We start from the raw sequence: 18559 nt of genomic DNA on the forward strand, positions 1-18559 counted from the left end.
AAAATCAGTGTCAATACATGTAAAGAAACAACAAAGCCATAGATTATGTTGATGATGACATAACTACAACGCAATTTCGAGGTTCCAGAGGGAGTTGGCCTGTGCAGCTCCATTAGAAACCTCTCACTCTCTTGTGCTTTTGTCATGGCTGGGACTCGAGCTCTGGTGACCACGGGAGATGATCTGTGTGCTCAGTCTACCTTCGCGACATGTTGCACTAGAAATGAGCATTTCCAGGCCATATTTATCTTCACAAGGTTCAAATCCTACACACACGGATGCTCTCTTATTATCTCCTAACTTGAATTCTCCTCCCATCAGTACTGTGCCCCCACTAGAGTGATTGTCTAAAACGAGTGTGCCGACAACGCTCGCCACGGAAGTTTGATATAGTGATTATGAGCGTTGCCCTGTCTGTAGACGCTTCCATTAGCTGATACAGTTAGCTTGTTATGGAAAAATGTGAACTTTTATCCCTGTGCTGTAAAATGAAGAGTATGTGGGGCGAGCTGCTCGAGCCTGCGTAACTGCACATGTGCTTGTGTGAGTGTGTGCATATGCAGAACGGGGCTAGAGCCGCAAAATGTAGTAGTATTGTGCACAGGTTTCCCAAGCTGAAACTGAAAACATTCCCGGTGCTTAAAAGCAGGAGCACTGGGAATAAAAGAAACTTGGATTTCATAGTTCAGGGAAGAGAAACTCCACAAGATTAGTGAAGGTATTCCAATTCAAAAGAACCCTCCTAAAATGACAAAGATGCCTGTTATTTCTTTGTTTTATATCATGCACCATTCCTTCATCTTTTATGGAAAGGTTAGCTCCATTTCAGCATGTGATGATCCAGGGAGTGAGTGACCTGGCTGCTGCAGAGCTGTGGGTTGTCTGCAAAGCCACCCTGTGGTTACCCGACACTTGTCACTTACAGGGTAACTGGTTTTTCCCAGTTGCCAGGAGGTTTCTGTTGTACACGTAACAACAGCGCATATTGAGATCTTGGTAAACAATGTGCACATTTGACTATTGGAGTAAGTGACAGCTGCCTTGCATTGTTGCCTGTTTCAAAACCTACACCACCCTGTCACGTACCTTTAGGTTAAGCCTAATTCTAACCACATTCTTCTGCTCTAAGAAATAAATCCCAAAATGACACGAGGAGAAGCTCGACGAACACCCAGAGAAAGAGAGAAAAAGTGCATCTCATGGGAGGAATGGATGATGAGGGAGACAGAGCAGGTGGGAGGGCATGAAGACGAAATGGCAGAGAGATACTAGGCCATTGTCTGCCTGGTGTCTGCACCTCCGTCATCAGTCAGCCTCTCCTCACTGGCTACCTACAGACACACATAGATGATATAACTCAGCTCACACACTCACAGAAATCCATCCCACCCATCGCTGAGTGTGTTGCTGCACCTCCCGCTCTCGCTTGTCTGTCTTTCTGACACTTCCTTGCACACTCTGAGTGGAGCAGGTCAGATTCACCAAGGCTCCAGTTTTATATATAGATAACGAGGCCTTAAGGCAACATCTACAGCCTGCTTCTTGGCAATTAGTAATGCCACTCAGAAAAAGTGCAGAAGGAGGAAAGAAATGCCACACAGACTGTTACCGGCCTTAGCCTTCAGTCCATCTCACTCTATACAGAGTTGAAAGACAAAGCCCCGATGACATAAGCGGTCTTGACTTGGCAACCACACAGCTGCTTTGTGGCTCTGTATCCAACCACAGTCTCAGCCTGAGTGATAGACTGTGACATGTTATGGTTTCCAAACAAAGTACAAACTTTATGTTTCGTTTTCTCTGTCACCCAGACTCATGGATAAGCTCGCATTCATTTTGGGGGATGAAAACCTAAATCAGTATGTAGCGGTAAAGACTTTAGTTGGTTTTAGAGCAGTTGTCAATCAGATGTCCACTAAATACAGCCTCCATATGATATGGTAACTGGTAACTGTTTGGGATGTCGCAGTTTACTACATGATTGCTCGCTATACTGTTGTAATACATTCATGCCTCTTTGTTTTTGGTCCTCACCTGGGAAGTAGAAGTCTAAAAGAAGCTTCAGACTTACAATAAGCAAGCTGTGATAAAACACGTGACACGAACCATAAGTTTGCATATATCACGCTGACTTATCTGCCAGCTACTTGCAAACAAACAATGGAACTGTGTGACGCTAACGGTGACTCTGTGACTTTAAAGGAAAAGTTGTGCCTTTGAAATGTGTGTTTTGTGTTACACAACTTGTACTTGGAAGACAAATGTTTACTTTGAAGATGAAAATGCTCTCGCGTGTTGTGTGAGGTTGTGAAGATTCACTACAACTTGGAGAGTAAATTGTGTTTGTAGAGAAGTGACTGCAGCAGTCTGTGAGTGACCAAAACAATCACATGAGGTTTTTGGGGGCAGCACTCTCGTTGCTGATTTGCTGATTTCCCCAGGCGACAGCCAGACACCACATTATACATTTTCCTCTAGCCATCAGAGGTTGTCAGGCACTAGGCTTGTGTGACCGAGGTTGTGGGTCTGTTTGGCTTCCACTAATGACTGTCTTCACAGGCTTGTTGCTAACTGTACTGTTTGTTTTGGGCCTGGTGGTAAATTCCCTTAAAGTTGTTTTGTTGGTCTGGTTGTGGCCAGCTGTTATTGACATTTGTTTGCCGTATTAGAAGATGTGGAAAATTCCGACACCAGGAGAAACGCCTGTCTTCTGATGAATCCGAGCTATTTTAGAGGAACAAGCTGGGCTCACACAGCACTTATGTAAGTAACACAAAGTACCTACAGAAGTGTGGTATACATAATCCAGGTGGTTTTAATATGATGGCTGAAGAATGTACAGTTACAATAAAAGCACAGGTAAACTTATGGGTTACTATTCTGTAAGCAGTGGTAGTGAGAGCTTCTTTATTTATGTATTTTTCTGGTCCTAAACCTAAAAAAAGATTGGCCTGACAGGAGAGAGCTTTGTCTACCATCCTACTGTTGGAAAGTCCAGGAACCACAACAGAGCCTGCAGTCTGAAAGTGAAGTACCCTGATGGGACCTGATTTTGTATGAAAATAAAATAATTTAAAATGAAATTCTTAATTCAACACAGAGTCAGTTAAAAGAAGCTTATATGGTCACTCCCGTTAAGGTAGTGCTCTTCTGCAGCATTTCTGATAAACTGAAAGCTTTTCAACTGTTCTTTTATCTGAACTCAGCACCAGTGTTGGTCAAGTTACTTGAAAAAAGTAACCAGTAACTAATTACTGATTACTTCCTCAAAAAAGTAATCCCGTTACTTTACTGATTACTTATTTTCAAAAGTAATTAATTACTAGTTACTTTTTAAAAACACGATTTACAACCTGAAGAGGTGATAAAGTGATAGATCTTTCAGCCCAATTCTACTTTTTCTACATAATCCATCATACAAAATGTAATCAAATGGAAAAGTCTCTTTTTTAACTTGTTTATTAGTTTTAATCTTTTAACTTTATGCATCAAGCAAACATTAAATTATATGCAACATTCTCTGACTTGAAGAAATTAGTTTAACATTTAAACCTATTTTCTGCACATTCCAGCACATAAAATAAAATATTTTTTGTGTTTACACTCAGTCTTTCAAATAGATGCAAGTAAAACACAGCAGAAAATAAATAAAGTCAAAGACTCAGCGGTCCTGTTGCTCTATTTTCACTTGTAAAGCAGGAGTGGGGTAGGCAGAGGTTTACCGTGGTGCAGGTGTGCCGCAGCGGTCAGTGGAAGAATCCGTGAGTTTCTCTGTGAGTTTCCCATCACGTCGTAGCTACTCGGTGCTTGTTGGAAGTTTAGGGGTTTTTTTCGCTGTAAAAAGAAGTTTTCTTCCCACGCACAGCGGACACTAATGTTTTTGTCACTTTTTATGGAGTCAAACTCAAAGTAAGGTCAGTACTTCCACGCTTTAAACGCTGCACGCTCATACTCTCTCCCACAATCGATATGTGATCCATTGTTGATCTGCACACAGCTGTTGTCATGAACGTCGCACTCGCTTACGTCACTGTCATGAGACATTCTCGCAAAAAAATCACGGTTTTAGTAACGCAGTAACGCAGTATTCCTACGGGAAAGTAACGGTAATCTAATTACCGTTTTTGCAATAGTAATCCCTTACTTTACTCGTTACTTTAAAAAAAGTAATCAGATTACAGTAACGCGTTACAAGTAACGTTACTGCCCATCTCTGCTCAGCACTAAGTTAAAAAGTCTGAGAAATCAGACAGAAATTCTGATTAAGGCCAGGAGGATGCTAGATAAGAACTAAAACTTGTTTGTGACCTTTCTGGTTAGGGTCCACATGACAGCGAGCCAGGCTTTCAATGAGTTAGATCTTTTCCAGGGTCTTTAGCTGATTAATAGGCTGGAGTGAAAGATTGCTGCCACTCCTCCTCCTTGGCCTGGGTTTCAAGGATTCTGACTGTATGACCCGGCGGTGTTGTTTCATTTAAACTAACGTATTTATCCTGCTGTAGCCAAGTTTCTGTAGGGCACAGTAACTGAATGTGCGGTTTAATTTTTAAAGTATTTACTAAAAAGAACTGAGAGGAGAGAGACCTAATGTTTAATAGTACACATTTAATTCATTTACTCTTTTTGTGGTTGAGACAGGGCTGGACTGGGACAAAAAATCGCCCCGGGCATTTTGACTAGAGACCGGCCCCCCTGGTATTACAGGAAAAGCCATAAAGCCTTTGAATGAAAACAGACGCTGTGGTGACAGTGATGTACTGTCTTGTTGGTTTATGTATGATTTCTATACATTTTACATCAGATAAAAACTTTGGTTGTAAGATTCAGACAATTATTTTTTAAAAGCAAGATATTTTAAATGAGAATGAGAAAGAAAAGTATTTCTTTGTGCCCCCCTCTCCCTGTTAATGCCCTACCTGCCCCCCCCAACACTTTGCTAGATCCGCCCCTGCACAGTTACCAGCTGTCAGCTACCTAAAAAAAGGATCCTGGTGTTATTTAGCTCTCAGAAACAGTTCATAACTTCCCTTCAACTCATTCATGTCACCTAAAAGGTAAACCTGTTTCTCCATCACAGCTCTGATGGTTCAGTAAGGACATCTCCTGGTTTCATCTTCATGTTTCCCTCTCACCACATATCCAAACTGACATCATGACCAGCAGCTTTACAGCTGTGGCTCCAGCCAACATCAGCTGATACTAGAAACTAATATTAAATAAATTCTAACAACAGCTGATCAAGCTTAAACGTGCTGCTGCTGTTTAGCGTGACATCCGCTGGTTTCCTCTTTCTGGCGCAAAGTGGGCGATAAACAAACGAGAGAGAAAAGCCGATCAGCTGATCACTGATCAGTTTCATGATTGAATGAGAGAAGAAGAGGCAGCTGACAGTGTAAAGACACAGAATAAATCCATCTTTTTGTCTTTTTCATTGTAGCAGAAGTCCGGGATAAACTGTATTCCTTTTCAGCTCAACACGAAACGCGTAATATTTTCTCTGAATACGAGACGATTCAGTTTTTTAGGGGACGGTTGGAAACTCTACTAACTAACCTTATGAACAAAATAAAGTTCAACATCATCATAGCACCACCCAGCTGTAGAAACTCCGTCATGCTAGCTAGCACGCAGTACGAGTTATTATAACTGACAGTAAAAACTCAGCACAACGAAAATAAACTCCACCTAAACTTGAAAAAAAAAAAGGTAAATGGCCTGTATTTGTATAGCGCTTTATTAGTCCCTAAGGACCCCAAAGCACTTTACACGTCCAGTCATCCACCCATTCACACACACATTCACACACTGGTGATGGCAGCTACATTGTAGCCACAGCCACCCTGGGGCGCACTGACAGAGGCGAGGCTTGGTTCATATCTGACCCAGATAGACTGCAGGTCATAACTTCTTACCTGAAGTTCAGTTCACCTGACACTCGGACCGGCGGCCGCCTCGGGTCTCTCCTCCTGCCTCCCCTTCCCTCATCCACCTGCTGGCCTCTGTGGAAGCTCCGTGATGCCACCACCAAACAACGGAGTTATTTTTACACATCGGCCAGCATCTGGCCAATCCACCACGTCTCATTGTTTATACTGTCATAAAAAATAAATAAATAAAAATCATCGTCCCATAAAAACGAAAAATCACCATCGGCCCACCGGGCAAATGTCCGGTATGCCCGATGGCCAGTCCAGCTATGGGTTGAGAGTGTTACATCCTTCTTATTTATGGTTAATTCTTTTTATTTTTTTCTTTTAAATTTCTTGCTGTTTGTATTTTTTATTTTGATGGTGTGGGGATTGGAGTTTGAGGGAATCACAGGACGAGAGAAACTGCAGAGACGTGTGTAGAACTGCAACTATTACTTTGTATGCCACAGTGATGGATACACCAATATGACTGTCTTTAATGTGCTATTGTTCCCTCTATTTAGGACATTTGAAGGTGTGCAGTGCTGTGAAATTAAAATTTCAATGAAACCTAAAGTAGTGAATGTGTTTTGAAAATGTAGGGAGGAGAACCCACAGACTGGGGTGGCTATAGCTCAGGAGCTAAAGCAGGGCATTACAAGGTTACTGATGTTTGGTATGGACACTGGAGCAGCCCGTCTGCATACCAAATATCTTTGGGCATGATACTAATCCCAAGTTGCTCGGGCAATATACTCCCACGCATCCATCTGAGTGTTAGATAGCAAAAGAGGCAAGTTGTGTAAGTGCTTTAAGTGCTCAGAGTAGAAGAGCACTATATAACAACCCGTCCATTTATACGTGTTTGTGCTAAAATGTAGGAAGTAAAAATAAAAAGTTATCAGAAAAATGCATTCTGAAGTAAAGTAACCTCTGATTTACCTGTTTATTAATTCCTGCCATAAAATAGCATTGGTATTCAGTAAACAGAGCATGTAATTATTCAACTTAGAATCCAGACACTAGAAACCTTCAGAAGCCAGTATCCTACCTGAAAGGAAAGCTGCATCCTCCCCCTTTCTCATTTACTCCCTGTGCCCTTCAGAATATAATTCCAGTGTGGGAGTGGGGGTGTAGGTCCATCAGCAAAGGCGCCTAATTCATTTGATGAGACGTGGAGCATAAACATTTCTCTAGTAATTAGAAAATGCGTGCATGTGAGCGGAAGCAGCAGCCACTGAGTCAGTGTTGGGGCACTGCTGTCAGATGTCAGCAACAGCTCAGGGGCAGGAAGTGGCACTGTTTGAGGCAAAGTAGATCCAGTCAAATGCCTTCCTCCTCCTTCTACACAGCTCCCCACCTCCCTCTAATCTCTCTGTCAAACAAACATATGAGCACTTAACGCTTACGCAATAAGCAGAAGTTCAGAAAAGTTGCCACGAATTAGTTGAATTGTGTGGACTGTTATGCATCCATTGTTTCAAATAGTTTGTTCCAGGAAACATGAGCACAGACTGCTCGTCTCTTTGATGCTTCTTTGTTGAATGTGGCAAACTGAAGGAGCTTGTTTTGAACATATGATTCAGTTGTGTAACTGACAAATGGACTGGCACTTACATCCCACCTTTGAGTGCCAACTGAGCACTCAGAGCTCTCTGCTGCAAGTCTCATTCACTCAATCACACACAATCATACAGTGTGTATCTGTGCCTAAGTGCTTTCTAACAGTTGTACACACACTCACATTCCAATCGACGCATTGGGGGAAATCCGAGTTCTGTGCCCAAGGATGCTTCAACCGAAGGAGTCCGGGCCTGATCCACTGACCTTCTAATTGGCTGGTAATCTGCTCTTCCACCTGACTGTGGACTGTCAGGTGGAAGCGACTGTGGCTTGACTTTTGTTTACTTGCACACTTTTCTATTGTTCATTGCTGCTAGCTGGCATTTCTTCATACTGTCTCAGTATGTGTGTTTATTCTATGAACTGTACCACTACCACGATGACAAGCATGGTTCAGCACTAACTCAAACCACACTAATGTGTATATATGATTTTATATTATAGACCAGTTTAAGCATCTTGGTGAAACAGAAAATGACGTTACAGAAGGAAGTGTTTAGGAATCACAGCACACACAGTTATTTTGGCCTTTTATGGATACAGACAGTGCAGATAGACGGGGGAACATATGCAGCAAAGGGCTGCAGGTCAGACTCAAACCTGGGCCTACTGCTGTCCAGCCATAAGGCATATGGTCACCTGCTCACCCACTGAGCTAAACCAGCATCCCTGACCGCGTGCAGTCACAGGTGGCCGAGTGCTGACTGCAATAACTGCAGAGTTCCAAGCCTCCTCGGCATTAGCATGGGTTTCTGTGGCTAAGCAAAACAATAAAATAAAAATATAATATATCTGTTAGTTTGGTAAAACAGTTTCTTTGTTTTTTGACTGATGTTCATGGAAAAGCATTTTTTGTGAGACTCTAAATGTGTCAAGACTGTCAAGTTCTGAATTTTTATTGTAAATAGCTGTGCTGGTTTTTCTAAAACGTACGTATACGATTATAAAGAAAAAGACTAAACAGTAAAAAGTGAACTTTAACATACATCAGAGAGTACTGAGGAGTTCCTGAGCATCATGCACTCTGAACTTTGCTCAGCATGTATCTGGGGGTAGTGATGTTGCCAGTCATACTTTGGACTCTGTCTTCACTCATGGCGTTACTATTGACCGTGTGAACATAAGTGAAGTTGTTCTCAGTGACCATAAGTCAGTCTCCTTTAATGTTTCCTGTAACTCAGAGTCTTTTTCTGAAGTTTGTCTTTAGCGCAGCCACTTTATCGATAACTGTTTTCTTCTTTTTGATAATGTGGAGCTCCTTGTTAACTTCTTACAAACTATCCAGCTGTCAGTTCCCACTCACTCTGGTTAAATAATCAAACTCACGGCCTTCACTCTTATAATGATGCATGAAAGAGGCTAGATACTTTTATTTCCACAATCGCATAAATTGTCATAAGAATAATCCAAGGATTTATGTGATACTATCAAAGGTGTTTCTTCTACAACTCAACATGCTGTGTTACATGCTGATGACGCTTTTAACACATTTCTTAATCAGTTTGTAAATAAGGTGATGGACTTCCATCCATCCATCCATTCGCTTCCGCTTATCCTCTCCAGGGCGGGGGGCACTGGAGCCTATCCCAGCTGTCATAGGGTGAGAGGCGGGGTACACCCTGGGCAGGTCGCCAGTCTGTCACAGGGCCAAGGTGATGGACTTGAAATCTAAAATGAAACCTTTATCCTTAGACATATTAGCCGTCTGTCCTGTCTGGGACTCGCACCAGCTTTGGTCCTACATTGGCGTCTGATGCAGAGAGTTGTTCTATAATCTATAATCATTCTGCTTGATCTCAGTGCATCCTTTGATGTCTTATTTCCTTCTTACATGCTTCCTTTAGCTAGCATTCTTCAATCTTTTAATGGCATTCCTTATCATTTTAATGCCGATGATATTCAGCTGCATATGTCTTCTAACCCTCATGTCTACGGCCACTGCTTGACTCAGGTTACTAAAGAAACCCAACAATTACCCTTTTTTTTTAAATACCAACAAGACTGAGATTATTGCTCCTCCTGAGTTACAGTCGGGCTCTTGCGTCTTTTTGCAAGACTGCTAAGTCCTGCATTTGAAATCTTGTTATATAAATCCTGTCTTCCTTCTCTCACCCCAACCAATCACAGCAGATGGCCCCGCCCCTCCCTGAGCCTGGTTCTGCCGGAGGTTTCTTCCTGTTAAAAGAGAGTTTTTCCTTCCCACTGTCGCCAAAGTGCTGCTCATAGGGGGTCATATGATTGCTGGGTTTTCTCTGTGTGTGTTATTGTAGGGTCTACATTACAATATAAAGCACCTTGAAATGGCTGTTGTTGTGATTTGTTGCTGTATAAATAAAACTAAATTGAATTGAATTAAATATTTGATTCTTCTCTGCACTTCGACTCACATATAAAATCATTGTCTCTTGTGTTAATTAGAGCACTAGGCTCCAGATTATCTCAGCTACTGCTTCTTCATTCACAGGCTCAGATTCAGTTAGTTGTTCCCTGTACGAGACTAAAGAGTACAGGGAACAGATCCCTTCTGTCTGCAACACCAAGGCTGTGGAACATTTTACATTTTGCTGACTCTGTAGATTCTTTAAAAAATAGCTGAAAAGTTAATTGTTTAAACAAGCTTAGTGTTGAAAATGTTTATTTATTTATTATTTATGCATTTTAAAACTACCTGTTTATAGTATTATGTCTTATTGTATCCTTTTATTGGCTATTACGGCGCTTGATGCTGTTATTTATTTTACCCACTTGTGTACACTGCTTTGTGAGCGTTTGTAGTGTTTCTTTTAGTAAGCTCAGTTTGGCAGCAGGTACGAGTCCCGGGCTCCCCCACACCTGTCAGCACAGCATCTGCATGTGTAGTTGACTCAAGTTATAATGGTAAGCTAGCATTGTGCATGATGTTCTGCATTATTTGCATCTATTTAACTAGATTGGAAACATAAACTCAACCTTAATTATCAACAAGAGTGAATCAGAAACGATTGCAGCTCCTGCTCCCACTTTACTTTGTGTCATTATGCCCATGAGATATTGCATACTGCGCTTTTAAAAGCCCATAAAGACGTGTATTCAAATATGGCCATCTTAACATAATCCACGATACAGACTCGGTCCGGCTGTTTGAAACAGTACAGACACCAATTAGTCACCCGCAGCTTTTCACTCACACGCAGCGCTGAGGCTGTTTCTCCCTATATGCAACGTTAGTTGTAGCCCTTACCTTCCCCTTTGTCTCTGACAGATGAAAAGCAGACGACAAAGGAGGTGCCACATCGTGTTGAACCACACCATCTGAGCTGGCAGCACAGCAAAGTGTCCAAACAACCTTTCCCCAAACAGACGCCCATTCAAGCTCAGCGTAATTAGTTGCAAATGCCTTTTAGGATGAGCCAGTGATGGCCGTGAGGAGCTTGTATACACAAAGCTCATGCTCTTTAAATGAGTGATTTTTTCCCCCATTTTTTGTTACATTTTCTTTCATTTTAAAATGAACTCAATCTGTTGGTGCTCACGTGTAGCTCAATTAAAGTACTTTGGTCACTTTAAAGTTTTTAAACAGGGCTCTGGTTACCTTTTCCTATAACAGGACTGAATGTTAGGCAGTGATATTAATCTTCTCATATAATCACAATCACATTGGAGCGGTCCATGACCTACACACAATATGGGCTTGTTTTGTCAGAGATCAAACAAAGCGAATTAAAATGCCCTTGTGTGTGTTAGTCTGCATAATTGGCTTCCGGTAAACATGTCTGTGATGCTTCATGGTGGAGATCGTGGCAGTCACAATTGTTTTCAAACCATTAAGTAAAACCTCTCTGATGAGGATCCTTTATGTTTATGTCTGTCTGACTCTTCAAAGCGGTCGCTTGAGCCAACATCACAACATCACTCTTGTGAAAGGAAGTGAATGGCTGAGGGTTTCATTTTTACGATTTGTCCTTCTTTCTTTTACTTGTGAAAATGCACATGTACAGCATTTAAAATATTTTAAATGCAGGATAAATGTGGACGTTTTTAGGTGCATCTCTCTGATTTACTGTAATGTGTCGTGTTGCCGGTTCCACGTCACTGCATGTCAACTATTACTGTGTGCTGTTGCTGACTGCACTCATATGCGAGGCTGTTGCAAGAGTCTCTGGAGATCTGTTTTAGCCACAGAAGTAAAGGACTAAAGGGTTTAGTATGTCTCTTACTCCTCATCTGTGGAAAACAGGATGAGGAGTAACTCACAGCTCACAGAGTTCTAGCTCAGAGTTGCAGAAAACTCTTTTCATTGAGTCATCAGGCCATCGGGCAAGGTGCACGGATGAGGTTCTTTCCAGTGAATTTACTCTTAAATTGTTTTCATGTATACAACCTGTCAGATGAACTGTAGGCAGATAGACAGGCAGATAATACAGCAGATGTGTGGAGCAGAGCAAAATGAGACGAGATAAAAAGGGAGAGAGTTTGGGACACAGGAAGCCAGGAAAGAAGAATGAAAGGCTGCACATGACTTTGACTAACCCATCCAGGCGGCATCCTACTTGGCTCAAGGAAGAGAAGGTGCACAGACGTCAGCCTGAATCAGAGTGCACGTATACCTGTGCTGCATCAGCCGTCGCACAGACAGAGCAGGAGGACCTGGGCTTAAGTCTTCCTCTACTGCACGGCAGATCTCCTGCTGTTCACACGGAGGGGGAGGACTGTTTGTTTAAGTGGCTCTGCATGGCAACCACTTGCAAGCTGCTCCGATGAAAACCTCTGCTGGCTCAGCATGGAGGTGGGTGGTTATCCCCAGATGAATAAACACTCACTGACATCCCCCAACCAACTACTCCCTTCCTGAGCTGTGCTGTGATGTTTCAGGGGTTACTCTCGAAGGATGGCACTCATCAGGGTTGATGGATTTCCTGCTACCTAAGAAACCAGCAGGAACAGACTTTTATGGTGACGTGTGTGTGTCGTTTTAATCACTGTATCAAACAACACACATTAGAGTGCCTCTCTAATGTGTGTTTGCTGTCATTGTGTGTTGTTTTGGTGTCTTTACTCTCATTTGTTTCTGTCCGAGACAATTTTACTCAAGCTGAACACTTGATATGTCACGCCAGGGAAATCCACTCTAGGGCAGTGATGGTGAAATTGTAAAGGCACTCAGAAGCATCTCTTCATATTCCTATGCATAGCACCTTTAACATATTTACATACAATACTGTTACCTGTAACTTCATTTAGCATCTGTGACCGATGCACAGACTTGATTCAGCCTTCAGGTTTCAAGGGTTCCAGTTTCATCCAGACTGTGTGAAGAGGTGTGGCAGTGAGCGAGAGCCCACTCACAAAGCTTATTAGATTTTAAGTACACAGAGTGCATTGAGTCATTGATCAGAGCTACCAAATGGAAAGCAAATTTGAAACTTGACTCACAGTGCTAATAAAAATACCCTCTGCATTTCCCCTCAAACAGCAATATTTAGTTCATTAAAGTGGTCATTTTCACGTTTACTTCTACAGTATATAGAAAAAAAAATGGTTTATTCTCAATTTACTTCAGTTAAGAGCGACTGCCTACACCGCTGAAACCGGGCTTTAATGACTCAACTGCTACGTCAGCTCTGTAATTCATTTGACACCATTTAGGCCGGCATGATTACTAACCTTTGCCCTCTGGTCTTCATCAGACATGGACGAATGTGAGAATGACTACAATGGGGGCTGTGTCCACGAATGCATCAACATACCAGGCAACTACAGGTGCATGTGCTACGATGGATTCATGCTGGCCCACGATGGACACAACTGTCTGGGTAACTCAATTTTTCAATGCATTATTCCCCTTCGTGTGCATCTCTTATAACAGGATACAAACCTCAATGACATTTGTGGTGTTTTGCAAAATAACTAAGCTTTGTTCAAAATGAGAACATCTTGAGTATCTTGTATGTGTCTGCATACTGCGTGCACATTTAGTGATGATGGGTAATCTATATATCTGTGTGTGTGTGTACATGTTTAGACATAGACATTAGGTTTAGACATTCATTTCTGGCTATGTCAATGAGATGTCCACACTAAGATATAAAAACGAGTATGTGTGTTTAAGTGTGTGCACTTTTGTCCTTGTACCTATTAAACCTGTCTGGCTCAGGACGCCTTGCTCGCATAGTCGCTCTGTCATCAGTTGGAGGGTTTCCATGATTTGTGCTGTTTTATGCTCTTTTCTGTGTACTGCAGGGAGGCGCTCAGGGTTGAAGAGTTCTCCTGCAGATATCTGGCTGTGCTTTAGTACTGACAGATCAGACCATTTAGGCCGAGTGCTCTGTTATCCACTTGCAGTCAGCTAGACTTCTGTGTTTTTTTCTCCTGCCCCGTGTAACATGCAGGACTGCGTGGATGTGCTCAAACACACTTTATCTCATCGGTCCTGTGCTGCTGACTGACGACCACAAAGTAACGTCAGAAACATAAGAACAGTCGTTCCAGATGCTCGTGTGTCTTTGCTGGGATATGTTTGGCATTTGAAAGTGTTGTAACTCATTCTTTAAACTTTTAGAGAGACTAGGTGAGAGATTGATTGCTAAGGCAGCAGCTGCCAGTGGAGACTAGCTGCTGAATTGTGGATTCACCTCACAGGAATGACTCTCAGACAGCTGATATAGAGCAGAGTTAAAGCTAAAGTTGAAGGTTTGCCATTAGAATTTAATTTCATGCACAAACATGGTCAAAGGCATTATTAACTACACTGTCTATTGAGCTACATTCTTAACATTGACTGCACTACCAAACACATGACACACCTTTTTTTTTTTATTAATAATAACTCCCTGCTAAATATTTTAAATGTAATTAGTTTAGTTCTTCTCCTTTTTTATTAAAGAGAGGAAAGTTGATCAATTTTCAGAAACTAAGAACAAAACAGCCTTATGATGAAAGGTTGATGCTTCAGTTGACTTCCTGGTTTGTTTTGTAGTGTTTGTGATCACCCACATCTATCATATGTCTGTAAGGTAGCTCAGATCATACTCTATACTCACTGTGTGGCTGTCTCTGACTGTAATCTGATTACTTTTTTAAAGTAACGAGTAAAGTAAGGGATTACTATTGCAAAAACGGTAATTAGATTACCGTTACTTTCCCGTAGGAACGCTGCGTTAGATAACATAAGATAAGATAAGATAGAACTTTATTAATCCCTCGGGTGGGTTCCTCTGGGAAATTCGATTTCCAAAAAAGCACAGCACCGACAGAAGTTACAGAGTTACAGAATATTATATATATACACACACACACACACACACACACACACACACACACACACACACACACACACACACACACACACATATAAATACAGAGACAATATAAATAAAATATACGAAGGGGATAAATAGAATAAATAGGAATAAAAAATAAAAAATAAAATCATGATTTTTTTGCGAGAGTGTCTCATGACAGTGACGTAAGCGAGTGCGACGTTCATGACAACAGCTGTGTGCAGATCAACAATGGATCATATATCGAGTGCGGGAGAGAGTATGAGCGTGCAGCGTTTAAAGCGTGGAAGCACTGACCTTACTTTGAGTTTGATTCCATAAAAAGTGACAAAAACATTAGTGTCCGCTGTGCGTGGGAAGAAAACTTCTTTTTACAGCGAAAAAAACCCCTAAACTTCCAAACAAGCACCGAGTAGCTACGACGTAATGGGAAACTCACAGAGAAACTCGCGGATTCTTCCACTGACCGCGGCACACCTGCACCAGGGTAAACCTCCGCCTGCCCCACTCCTGCTTTACAGGTGAAAATAGAGCAACAGGACCGCTGAGTCTTTGACTTTATTTATTTTCTGCTGTGTTTTACTTGCATCTATTTGAAAGAGTGAGTGTAAACACAAAAAATATTTTATTTTATGTGCTGGAATGTGCAGAAAATAGGTTTAAATGTTAAACTAATTTCTTCCAGTCAGAGAATGTTGCAGATAATTAAATTTTTGCTTGATGCATAAAGTTAAAAGATTAAAACTAATAAAACAAGTTTTAAAAAGAGACTTTTCCATTTGATTACATTTTGTATGATGGATTATGTAGAAAAAGTAGAATTGGGCTGAAAGATCTATCACTTTGTTACCTATTCAGGTTGTAAATCATGTTTTTAAAAAGTAACTAAGTAATTAATTACTTTTGAAAATAAGTAATCAGTAAAGTAACGGGATTACTTTTTTGGGGAAGTAATCAGTAATTAGTTACTGATTACTTTTTTCAAGTAACTTGACCAACACTGCTGACGACCAGCTCTATCAATTGTAAATATTAAATGTTTATGCAGTTAAATGCAGTACTTTCATTCAACTGACTGATTTCCCAGACAGTGCTGGTGCAGCCTGCACTTGTTTGAAACAGGACTTCCCCTCTCCATCATCATCAGGCTTCCTTGCTAACACGCTAAAGGTTTCTTCACACTACAGAACTTTACACCTTTCCAACTTTTCATTGTTTTTCTCCCCTCATTGTCTTGTTATTTAACATTAAGAGGGCGCGCTGTGCTTGCACGAGCTATTCTTATTCTATATTCCTTTTAATTCATTATAAGTCAGCATCTAGTGGTCATTAAAGGAACTGCATTTCAATCGATTCTCACGAGTTTCTTCGGGTTTTAGACTTGAACTCTTTCGAAATGTGTTAAATGTGACTGGCTGAGAGAGACATAATGGCAGCAGCCCATGCTTGTTAAAGAGATTTTCCCTGAGAACATGGCAGTTTTACATGTGGAGCAGTGGGTTGGTGGGAAGCTGTCACCATAATTATGTGTTGCTGTGTTTTGTGTTGTTTATTTTCTGCTGGCTTGTCATCCTGTGCCGCTAGCTTGGTTAGCCTTTGCGTCGTCCTTAAAAAGAGGGCATGTGGTTTGTGGCATTTCACCGCACGTGTTTGTGCCACTAATTCAAGTGATACCAACTGACTGCTGTGGGAACTGTCATCGGTCGCTCTTTGCAGCCCAGTGACAGGAAATCAGTGCGAGACTTGTTTTATTAGATGGTGACTGAAACTGGCTGTTATGAACTGCTGCTAATTAAAACCAGGTTACTGAGTTCAAACGAGGCAGTAAAGTGTGAAATCAGATGCACGATGTGTGTGATCACAGTCAGACCGCTACCAGCTACTTGTTTGCCTTTCCTAATTTCTGCATTCCTGTCCTTTTCTCTGTATTTTGGCATTTGTCATTTAGTTCTCTGTTCTTGTTGATTAGCCATTTTTCCCTCTTTTTATTCTCCTGTTCATAAATATTCCATGCCTTTATTTTGAAAGCATGTTCTCTGATGGTGCCCAGTATCTCTGCCTCACAGTCCTCTCTCACTCTATTATTTGAGTTTTTCTTCACCTCCATCTCTTCGCCCAGTGCTTCCTCTGTTGATCTGTGACATGCTCTTTTTATCCTCCCATCTTTCTCTGTCATGTTTTTAGCATGTTTCGAAATCTTTCTGTTTGCTGACCTTTGTCTTATAACACATCAGCAGCTACAAATGTGAACAGAAACAGCTATGCTAACAGCTATAAGTATACCTGAATACATGCCTGTATTTAAAGGTATGTATCTAGGTTTTTTCTTTTGTATATTTGTACATTGGATATTTCTGAACACTGTTCATATGTGCTGTAGAACTGTGCACCTCAGCCCATGTCTGCACTGAGCAGGAGATCTCTGTATCTCTGTGTCTGATTGTACACATGTATAGTGACAATAAAAGGCATTCTCTGCATTTAGTATAAATCTGTAGAGAGAGAGTTTGTTAATTGTTACTCATCTACTCCCTCATGTTGCCACCTGTTACAGCTAAAAGGAGGATAAGGAAATGTTCTTCTGTTCGTTTAAGAAGCAAATATAGCATTACTACACAAACACTGTTCAAACTAAAAGTCATATTTTCAAAATGCAGACCCATTTTCATGTGACGCTGTTCCACATCTTTAGCAAAGAAAATACAACTGAGACAGACAAACAGAAATATTCAGCGCGTCCCATCATTCACCAGGACTTTGATGTTTGGGCAATAATCCCAAACACCATGATATACAAATGACCCCAAAGGTGTGTAATGACAGTATTTGTCTCCCTGCCAGATGCGTACAAAGTGAAAATAAATTAGGAAACTACTGCGGCACCCTGAAGTGGCTCAGTGGGGGACCTGATCGATGGTAAAGGTTTGTTGTTTTTAAATGGAGAAACCAAAGAAACCAGTCACGCCCATGAAAATGTTTCTCTGAATTGGAACATTTTCGACCGTTGGGGTTAAATGTATGGACGAGAGGCAAGACCTTCAGAAATGTGAAGGTTGCAGTGAAGTTAGCTTTTTTTAATGCAGTGTTATGTCCTTTGTGGTGATGTCACCATTGCTACACAGAATATAAAAATGTCAAATGGATTTCCTAATCTACAGTTCGTGTGCCTTTCCAACGATCTGTCATTTGTAATGCGATTACAGTAAATTAAGTGTATAACTTACTATAAAATTGTTCTTAGATCTTTTATGTCTTAATTGTTTCTATAAATGGTTTGCTCATTAAAAAACAATTTAACAACAAATGGTATCTACTGTGGTCTGGCACTGGTATATTTATAGAATTAGACGCGTCTTCAGCAATTAAACATGAAACAGAAAATAATTTACTAAATTTGCAAGATGGAATGATGTTGTTTTGGGCTGCTGCCATTTATTTTACCCACCTGGTGGTTTTGCCATTTCTGTATGACCTCTGTTGAACTTTTTTATTCCCTAAAGTTCAGCTGAAAACAAGGAATTCAAACGAGACAAATCCAGTCAGTTCGTGGGCAAAGGTGTTGGGATTACTCACATGTTTAGTAGTAGCCCTGTGATGTGTGGCTTACTCTGATCCCAGATGTTTTTGCAAATGTGGGACAATATCTCATTTTGGAATGCGGTCCTTGAATTTTCCATTTGAAAACTCATAAAGCCAAAAGGGAACAGCATTGTTTGGCCACCAAAGATCCAGAAGATTAGCTTATACTTCAGATATGATGTGTGTTAC

General features: G+C 41.1%; 1 protein-coding gene across 3 annotated transcripts in view; it reads left to right on the top strand.

Annotated features, from left to right (window-relative positions):
* The window catches only part of scube1 (signal peptide, CUB domain, EGF-like 1), a 123432-nt gene that overhangs the window by 10244 nt on the left and 94629 nt on the right, over positions 1 to 18559 (top strand). For 2 of the 3 annotated variants that reach the window (XM_082511606.1, XM_082511607.1), the window contains exon 3: positions 13199 to 13324. In XM_082511606.1, coding sequence (XP_082367732.1) covers positions 13199 to 13324 — 126 coding nt within the window. Of the gene's footprint in view, positions 1 to 3749; positions 3910 to 13198; positions 13325 to 18559 lie in introns of those variants that run through there. The other variant, XM_082511608.1, reaches the window with a different exon arrangement.

Source organism: Aulonocara stuartgranti (genome assembly GCF_965226115.1).
Source record: "Aulonocara stuartgranti genome assembly, chromosome: 17".
Lineage (NCBI taxonomy): Eukaryota > Metazoa > Chordata > Actinopteri > Cichliformes > Cichlidae > Aulonocara > Aulonocara stuartgranti.